The sequence below is a fragment of the Clupea harengus genome, chromosome 13, assembly GCF_900700415.2.
Source record: "Clupea harengus chromosome 13, Ch_v2.0.2, whole genome shotgun sequence".
NCBI classification, from domain to species: domain Eukaryota; kingdom Metazoa; phylum Chordata; class Actinopteri; order Clupeiformes; family Clupeidae; genus Clupea; species Clupea harengus.
In genome coordinates, this window is record NC_045164.1 from 20,561,902 (window position 1) to 20,571,901 (window position 10,000).

Sequence of the window (10,000 nt, forward strand, 5' to 3'; positions counted from 1 at the left end):
TCCAATTCATTTCACACTAAACTGTGTTAAAGAAGGAATTCCCTACTGATGCTAAGGAGAGCAGTTTAAGATTAATGTAAAGTAACTTTTGATTGCTGCATACATTGTTATTAATGTATTAGTTTTAAATGATGTAGTGGTTTTTAGATTATTCATTAAGTTATGAATTATACATTACTGTTACTACATGTAACAGTGTGAGAATGTAACAGTGTGGGCTGTGTTGAAGTCACAGTAACAGTGTGACTGTGTTTAAGTAAAAGTAATAGTATGGACTGTGTTTAAGTAACAGTGTTTAAGTAAAAGTAACTGTATGGACTGTGTTTAAGTAACAGTGTTTAAGTAAAAGTAACTGTATGGACTGTGTTTAAGTAACAATAACAGTGTGGGCTTTAAGTAACAGTGTTTAAGTAAAAGTAACAGTATGGACTGTGTTTAAATAACAGTGTTTAAGTAACAATAACAGTGTGGGCTGTGTTTAAGTAACTGTGTTTAAGTAACAGTAACAGTAACAGTGTGGACTGTGTTCTCAGAGCCCAGAGTCATATTTACTTTACTTGTGTATTTAGGAGCAACACAACTTCTACTTTCTGTTGGGTTGACTGTTTGTCTGTTACTGTCCACTCTTCCTGCTGAGACACTGCTGACAACAGCACTCACACATAGCATGGCAGACAGGTGGTCAGCAGCAGAATCACTCTCATGTGATTATCACCAGGTATTATCTATATTTCTCACACTGTTGATCACTTTATTAATACTTTATTAATGTGTTTAGTATCTATTGAGTAATTGTTAGTTTTGTACCTTATCCTGAGGTTCTTTGTGTTGTCTTGCAAAAAGAATGATACCTAAAGTTCTTGAAAGAACTTTTACTGTAAGAGACAAGTACAATACTGGGTCCCTGGAAGAAGCTCACATTTTACAGTCAGATGCAAATTACAGATAGAAGCACATTTTGTTTGTGTTATTCCGGACAACTTGGAAAAACACGGTTTATCAGTGTGTCCCTACTAAGGAACCCTTAATGGTTCCACTTAGAACTTTTCTGACACATCTGTATTGCTGCTTGGTCTGGTAAACTCTTTTTGAAGAATGTTCTTTGAGTGGAGTTCTGGATGAACGTTCCATGAATGCGTTTCGCAGACACCTTTTTATCAAATGCTTCTTTGTGTACATTTCTATCAGTATGGATGTTCCCTGCATATCAAACCATAATGTTAGCCTCCTGCTTTACCAGTTGAGCTGGAGAGACACTGAAGATGACACCCTGTTTCCTGATGCTGAGCAGGGGCTCCACTGAAGAGAGGTGAACGTCGGAGGGAGGGTCTGTGCCAGCATTCCCGAGCGACTGATAGCTCGAGTTACGGCCCAAAGACCTGCTCTGGCGTTGGCACCGTCCGTGGTTCCTGCTGGCGTGGCGGTGTTGCCGTAGTGAGAGGAGAGTCGGTCGGGATGTCTCCGTTTGGGAAGTTAGCTAATCGCCTTTGTGTCCTCCGTGCTTTGTTCCGCAACCCCCCCACGGCACAAAGAGGGGCTCTGTTCGCCTCCTGCACCCTCCCCAAAAAACACCCAACTCCCAACAATCAAACTCTCTGTTCCCCACAGCTTTAGACTTACTGTCAACCATGAATGCACACAATGTCTAATGTCTTTCTTCACACACATATACACATACACACACACACGGACACACACACATACACACACGGACATACACATACATACACACACATACACGAATACACACATGCATGCATGCTGCATGTTCACACACACACACACACACACACACACACATACATGGACAGACACACTTGGTCGTAAAGTCTACATAGCTTAGCATAGCTACAGAGCTACTAAACAGAAAATAGATCAAAAATGAAAAGATTCTCACTGCCAAATAAGTTGGGTACACACAGATCTGTGCTGGAAAATTTAAAAAGCAAGTATGTGACAAAATACCGTTTTTCTCCATCGCTTCCACACTACAACTGGGCCTATTAACTAAACACCCCAAACCATGATGCCATCGACCAAAAGATCGACCCATTTCCCAAAACTATAAACACTATCCCCCTGTTTTCACACATGATTCAAGTTTTTTTATCTTTTTTTGCAAAACTCTACACACAAATCCCTTCATATATCTTCTAGGGATTATACCCTAACCCTAACCCTATCATTAACTCAAGTCATCACAGCTCTTACCCAACTAACTCTAATGTCATCACAGTTCTAACCTCACACACTCAGAAAAAAAGTCTATCCATATGAATGGTTGTATTTGTCTGTAGACACAAACGTTAGATTTTGAAAAGTTTAGAAACAATGAGACCTAGTATCAGAAAACATGTGTGAGCGCTTGTAAAAAACTGTGGTACCAAGGTCTAATTTCTGTACTATGGAAAGAAATGTTCCGCTCTGATAAAGAAACCTATTGCTTGGATCGGTCGGAATGAAGGAAGGAAGTTGAAAGTTCAACACGAATCAATGTTCTGCTCACGCATCACTAGGGTAACGGCAGCGGTGTCAACCATTCCGCTGATGACCATAACGAACAAGAGAAAATCCACCGATTTTGCTGCTACTAGCACTGGTGAGAATAATCCCCACATCCCACATCAATCAGAACCTCGGAAAAACGGATCCACAAAGACCTTTCTTTATGTATGAACTGTTTTTGTTTTTACTGCCTCATATTGGTAAATACATGGAAACAATTTTACTGTATTCTACGTTCTACAAAAGAAATACAAAGGTGTTGTGGAACCATATAAATCTCGGTTAAGGATACTTCAGGAACCCTTCAGTTCCTCCAAAGGTTCCTGATGAAAGAGTGGCAAAGGGAACTTTGGGGTACCAGAACCACTCCAGCAGACTTTGCTAATTGGCACCTCTTCAGTCAGGAAGTAATTAGTAACCTCAGGAGGTGTAATGACGGGTAGGAATGACATCTCACATCCTCTTGGCCCCTCATGAAGTGGCTTCAGACAGACGCGTTACAGCCTCCCCTCTGCTGGTTGCCGTGGCGCTGATTGCATCATGTTGTCGCCAAATCTGGGTCTGAACAGTCAGTCCTGCCTCACTTCCTCCTGCGGCGTCGGGCCAAGTCCATTTTGAGCAGAACTGGGTCGGGTGGAACAATCAGGGCTGTGTGTGTTTGCATGGCTGCCAATCATGCCACTCTTTGCTTATGCAATCCCTTCATTTGAAGGCCAAAATGAATGATGTATGCTGGGATTCGTAGTCCTATCCTAATACGAGGGCCCTATCCATGAAATCCTATGAAAAAAGACAAAGACGAAAACATTTAGCCTTGCTTTAGGAAGTATGCTTGTGTATGTGTGTGTGTAGATGTGTGTTTGTGCGCATGTGTGTGTGTGTGTGTGTAAATGTATGTTTGTCCGTGTGTGTGTGTGTAGACATGTGTTTGTGTGTGTGTGTGTGTGTGTGTGTGTGTGTGTAGATTTGTGTTTGTGCCTGGTGTGTAGATATGTGTGTGTGTGTGTGTGTGTGTGTGCGTGTGTGTGTGTGTGTGTATGTGTCTCTCTGTTCTGATCGCTAGCTGCCAGAATGCTCAGAGTTGGCAGCAGCCTTAGGCTGACGTTAAATTGCTTTGGTTGGCTATTTGTTAGTGTGTTCAGTCCTCTTGTCCTCGTGGCCCAGGGGATCACCACACTGTGTTACCTCATCAACTCTGATGTCTGTGTATGTCTTTATATCTGTGTGTGAGTGTGTGTGTGTGTGTCTGTGTGTGCGTCTGTGTAGGTCTTTATATCTGTGTGTGTCTGTGTGTGTGTGTGTGTGTGTGTGAGTGTGTGTGTGTGTGTGTGTCTGTGTGTGTGTGTGTGTGTAGGTCTTTATATCTGTGTGTGTCTGTGTGTGTGTGTGTGTGTGTGTGTGTGTGTGGTGTGCGTGTGCGTGTGTTTATGACTTGATCTGCTGTCCCCTCACTTGAGTTTATTCCCCCACTAACACTGATGCCCTGCAACCCAACTAATTTCAAAGCGCTAACTCTAACCCTAACACACACACACATGCGCACACACATATACACACACCACACACACACACACACACACACACACTCACACACACTGGTCTGGATCAGATCACTGCTCTTATGTTCACTCTGACACGCCGCTGACCACATTAAGCTCTCGATCTCTCTCTCTTTCCTCTCTCTATAAGACATCTACCCACACACACACACAATTATATACACACAAACACACACACACACACACACACACAATTTAATACATACACTAACACACACACACACACACACACACACACACAATTAAATACAGACACTAACACCACACACACACCACTCTCATTTATTTGCATATCTTTGTGACTATTATTTATCTCTTTGCACGTACTACAATCCCCTCTCCCTCTTTCTGCATCTCTCTCTCTTTCTCTCTCTCCACCGCCCTCTCTCCTTTTCTCTCTCTCCCTCCCTCTCTCCTTCTCTCCACTCGATCTGTCTCTCCCCTTTCTATGTCTCCCTTTCTCTCCCTCCCTCTTTCCTTCTCTCTCTCTCCCTGTCTCTATTTCTCTTTATCTCCATTTTTCCCCTCTCCCCCCCCCTCTCTCTGTGAGGTGCAATGCAGGGCCTCTCTTCTCAGTGTACTGTTAATTACTTCTCTATTTATTTAGCAGTGCGCTGGGAACCAGGACTGGAGGGTGTGTGTGTGTGAGGGGGGTGCGGGGGATTGTCTGACTGGGGCGTTAAATAGCCTGCATTCCAATCCTCTGATGCTGAAACTAACATTAGACCCCCCCCCAAGCCCCCCTCCCCTTTCATCTCAACACCGCGTCAAATTAGCACTCGCCGGCCTCCCCACACAAAGCACCCGCTAACCAAAACACCTGCTGCAGCCTGGAGAGAGTTAGCTGAGCTTTAGGCTTTATGCGTGTGAGTGTGTGAGAGTAGGTGTGTGTGTGTGTGTGTGCGTGTGTGCGTGTGTGTGTGTGTGTGTGAGTGTGAGAGTAGGTGTGTAAGTGAGAAAGTGTGTGTGTGTGCGTGTGAGTGTGCGTGTGCGTGTGCGTGTGTTTTTTGTGAGTGTGTGTGAGAGTGGGTGTGTAAGTGAGAAAGTGTGTGTGCGTCTGTGTGTGTGTGTGTTTGTGTGTGAGTGAAAGTGGGTGTGTAAGTGAGAAAGTGGGTGTAATTGTGTGGGTGGGTGTGTCTTTGTGTTTGTGTTTATGTTTGTGTCAGTATACGTGCGTTTGTTGTGTGTGTGTAGGTGTGTGTTCATGTGTGTGTGTGTGTGTGTGTGTGGTGTGTGTGTGTGTGTAGGTGTGTGTGTGTGTGTGTGTGTGTAGGTGTGTGTGTGTAGGTGTGTGTGTGTGTGTGTGTGTGTTTGTGTGTGTGTGCTTGAATGGAACAGCAGGAGTTCTAGTAACCTGTATTTGGTAGAGTTGAGTTACAAAATCAATACGGTTATTTTTATAAATATGTTATAAGCCTTTTTTTAAATGATGTCAAAATAGCTGGCATTACAGTCACAATGTAAGACTAAAGTGTGATTAAAGCTCAAAAATGCAACTAATTATTATGAGATGTTGAAGTTGCTGAGCTTGAAGAAGTATTTAACTTTGGTTTTTACTGAGGTTTGCACATTGAACAAAACTCTGTTCACAGACATTCATGGCTTTAGTCATGTTGTTATGATGACTTCATCATTATGTGCTTGTCAGAGCTCACACTGATGTTCTTAAACGTCTCTACACCGCCCACATCCATCAGCCCCGTCGTTACCGTGGGGAGGACTTGACCCCGCGACCTCGGCCCTCAGTCGGGATCTGGTGCCATGAGTTTATAGCCTGCTTTTCTTTTGGGGTCTGACTGACCACACACACACACACACACACACACACACACACACACACTGGTACTGCCGAAGGGGTGGGGTGGGGGTGGAGGGGGGTGAAGTGGGGGATTACACCACGGTAGGAGAGTACTGGGAGGTGGAAAGAGAGAGAGAGAGAGGGAGAGAGAGAGGGAAGGAAAGAGAGACAAAGAGAGAGGGAGAAAAGAGGGAGGGAGAAAGAGAGATTAAGAGAGAGTGAGACAGAGGGCGTGAGAGAGAGAGGGAGAGAGTGAGATATAGAAAAAGGGGGATAGAGAAAAGAGGGAGGGAGAAAGAGGGAGGTTGAAAGAGTGAGAGAGAGAGAGGAAGGGAAAGAGTGAGAAAGAGAGAGAGGGAGAGAAAGAGATGAAGAAGGAGGGAGGGAGAGAGAGGGAGTGAGAGAGAGAAAGAGAGAGAGGGAGAGAGAAAGCGAAGTAGAGTGTTGAAAGGAAAAGGAAGAGGTCTTGACAAGAGCAGTGTTCTCTCTGCCCAGTGAAGCTGAGCTGCATGACACGCCCCCCCTCTCTCCTGCCCCCCCTCCTTTCTTCTTCTCTCTGTCTTTTCTCTCTCCTCTCCTCTACATCCTCTCTTTTTCAAAGTGCAGCCCCCGTGTTCTTTGCTGGGTTTCGGCTGTGTGTTCACAGGAATGCATTCATTAATAGAATTCCTACTAAACATGGCTACCAAGTCACTTAAACCAAATGTGTAAGTGTGAGCATGTGTGTATGTGCACGCATATACATATGTGTGAATGTGTGTGTGTGTGTGTGTATATGCGTGCTTCTGTGTGTGCATGTGCGTGTATGTGTGTGTGTGTATGTGTGTTTGCACATGTGTGTGTGTGTGTGTGTGTGTCATCTGCATGAGAATACCTCAGTGGTCCGTGGCAGAATGAAAAGCTTCTTGGGAAAGAGAGGAACAATCCCTTCCTGTTCGGGTGCCGTTCGTTTCCACACTGTCAACGCCAGCCTGGACCCCCCCCACACACCACACAGACACACAGAGACACACATGTGAACACGTCCAAACACTCACATTCAGGCATAGAAACACACACACTCACACCCACATGGGCACTTGAACTTGTCCACACAAACACATACACTCACACACATTCCAAAACTAACACACAAACTAAAACTAATTTAACTAAAACTAAATTAAAACACACATATGAACACATGAACACACACAGACAAACTAACACACACACCTTTCTAGACATGAACATGTTAACATGCTCAAGCACACACACACACATACACACACGCGTACACACACATGCACGTACACACACACAACTACTCCTTTCACACTTTAGATCCAATGAAGTAATTTTCCAAAACACACACACACACACACACACACACACACACACAAATATACACACACATACACATACACACACACACACATTCCTGAATAAAGGAAGTTGACAGAGGCATGAAGCAGGGAGAGGGAGAATGATTGTTTCCCTGCGAGATCTAAAGCCTGACCCGCTCATTTACATGACAAAGGGACGGACAGAACCATTAAGCCAATTAAACTATTGGTATAAACATTTCCACGAAAACTCAGTTTCAATAGGAGTAATTTATGCAGTCTGTTGGGAAAAAGCTCTTTCCCAGAGATTAGCATACTGATGCTAACGACCTGGCTATAGTGCCTCTCTACTCTCTCTGTTGTCAACTGATAATGCTCACATTAAAAACAGATACATTTCAGATGGTCCAGCAGATTGAACACCTCATAACAATTGCAAAACGCACGAAAAGTGGAAAGGGATGAAACCGTTGCATTTGGAGCTCTGCTTCATCTCTGTCTAAAAGCCGCCATTAGTGGTTGAGGGTCACTGCTACCATGTTTAAATGGCTTGGCGGTTGCCTCGTGTTCAATGGCTCTTTGAAGCTCTTGCGTCTGATGTAAACACCTCATCTCTGCCGCTCGGCAGTTGTGGTGATTCTGTCGGCCGCTCGCATAGGTGTAGTCAACGAGGGGAAGCACCCTCTGACTGAACCTCTTCAACAGCACTTGTGTCCCAGCATACGCTGATATTTGACAGCCAGATTCAACGGATTGCGACAGCAATCGTGGTTTTCAAGTACACATTTTACCCGCTTCTAAACGCCATTGCGGTCGACCATCTTGAGCGTAGGCCCAGCATACTCTATGAAACGCTTATGGTCAGGTTCAAGTCATTTGTCACGGGTTTGTGGTGGTAAACAAGATGAGTACATCTGCATTCTATGTGAGTATGGATGTAATGCCTGCCAAACCATTAGACGACGGAGTCTGGGAGAAATGAAGGTTTACTTCTAACAAGTGTGACCTAAGGTTTCTCATAGACACCTCTCAGTTCCTCTCGCTCTCAGGTGGGAATGGAAAGTTAGGGGAACTTTTGCTGATAAACTATATGCCAGAAACGACATGACCTACAAAGTGATGAAAAGCATCTCCCATAGGCTAACATGTGCCCGTTGAACCTGCACATAAGGATAGGCTATAGATTTAAGACAAACAAACAAACAAACAAACAAAAATAAAACAATTCACAGCATTCACAGGAATATGGAGAAAAGTCTGACAACAATACATATGGTTTAAAAAATGTCAACAGTTCAGGTGTAGAATCTCCAGTGATCCAACATGAGCTGCGTATGTCATCGCTAGATGTGTGTGTCCCTCCACACACACACCCACACACACAGGGACCAGGCGTTGCTGTCTGATCATGTGACAGGGCTTGCGAACCCAGGCGAAGCAAAGCGAGACGGTTAGTGAAGACCGACTGCCTGCCACAGCGGAGCAGCTCTGTTACCGGGAGTGCGAGACAAGAGAGACAGACGTTTCTAGTGTTAGATCCGGATACCCACACACTAACACCACGGACGCAAGTCAATTTGCGCTCGGGAAGAGAACACCTTGCCGTTTTCACGATTGTCGACAAGAGGAAGTGAAGGACAATTCTTTTGGTGGGAGACAGAAGATTTTAAATCGTAGGCTTCACCAGCTGTGGACACGCGGGAGTTTGGCTACTGCTTCAGTTCATTCCGAGTAACTTGTGGATTTAGGGCAAAAACCATTCAGCGGAAATCACGCTACCTCGTCCGTTCCTTTCCATTTTGTTTGTTTATTTCTTCGTTTATTTATTCCCCCCTTACACCTGGTCCTACAACATCTGACAAACGATCGAACAGAATTGTTGTGCAGTGCGTAAAGGAATTGGCAGCACTAACAGGAGACTGGCTCATTGCATTTGCCGTTGAGAGACAACAGAGAGAATCGGACTCGGACTGGTTCTGTCCTCTATTTTTTTTTGTATCTTATTTATTCATTTCTACGCAGGTTGTATTTATTTATCAGCTTCGGTGTACTTTTGGACTCGATCGCGATCTGGTTGGAATATGGTGGGGGAAATGGAGACGAGAGAGAAGCCGAAGCCGAGCCCAGACTATCTGATGCAGCTGATGAACGATAAAAAACTGATGAGCAGTTTGCCCAACTTCTGTGGGATTTTCAACCACCTAGAACGCCTGCTTGATGAAGGTAAGGGCGTTTTGACATCTCGCCTTTCAGCACCCAATCCTAGTCAGGGGTCCACTGTGTGAGCGAGTGAACCGCTTATGTCTGAAGCATCGTGAAAGTGATTTCCTCACAAATGAATGTCTTGGGCATGTGTTGCTTCTCACTTGCCTGTGAACTGTGAGATCTTGACATGTTAGGGCTGAAGAGGGAAAACGGTGGGGTAGTTTATGACAGGTGTATACAGTGCTATCTCCGTCTTCTAATTTCCCCAACGGGATTATGTTTGGTGTCCGTAAAAGACTACGCTTGTACCAAATAAAAGACACAGCTTGCGTGAACAATCACTGTTTACACATGGATGGAGTTGTAGGCTGCATAATAGAAAATGTATGTGTGGGAGAATAGTTTGTTTCAAATGAGACTGAGCTATTTGAAATAGTACAGCGAGCTCACGGCCGTATGACGAATTTAATTAATTTAGAATATAAATTCGATTATGTCTGAAAACTATTGACCGCCACTGTGATGTTTCTGTTATTATTATTATTTTTTATAAATGATGCGCTAAATCTTTCCATAGACGTTCTCCAAAGTTCCAACTACTTGTAGTC

The 10,000-nt window shown here is 44.3% G+C and overlaps 1 protein-coding gene across 3 annotated transcripts in view; it reads left to right on the top strand.

Annotated features, from left to right (window-relative positions):
• Window positions 1–8,604: 8,604 nt before the first annotated feature.
• The window catches only part of LOC105912316 (protein quaking-B), a 76,730-nt gene continuing 75,334 nt past the window's right edge, over window positions 8,605–10,000 (top strand). For all 3 annotated transcript variants that reach the window (XM_031578838.2, XM_012841271.3, XM_031578840.2), the window contains exon 1: window positions 8,605–9,410. In XM_031578838.2, the coding sequence (XP_031434698.1) occupies window positions 9,269–9,410 (142 nt within the window). In that variant the 5' untranslated portion in view covers window positions 8,605–9,268. The remainder of the gene's footprint in view (window positions 9,411–10,000) is intronic.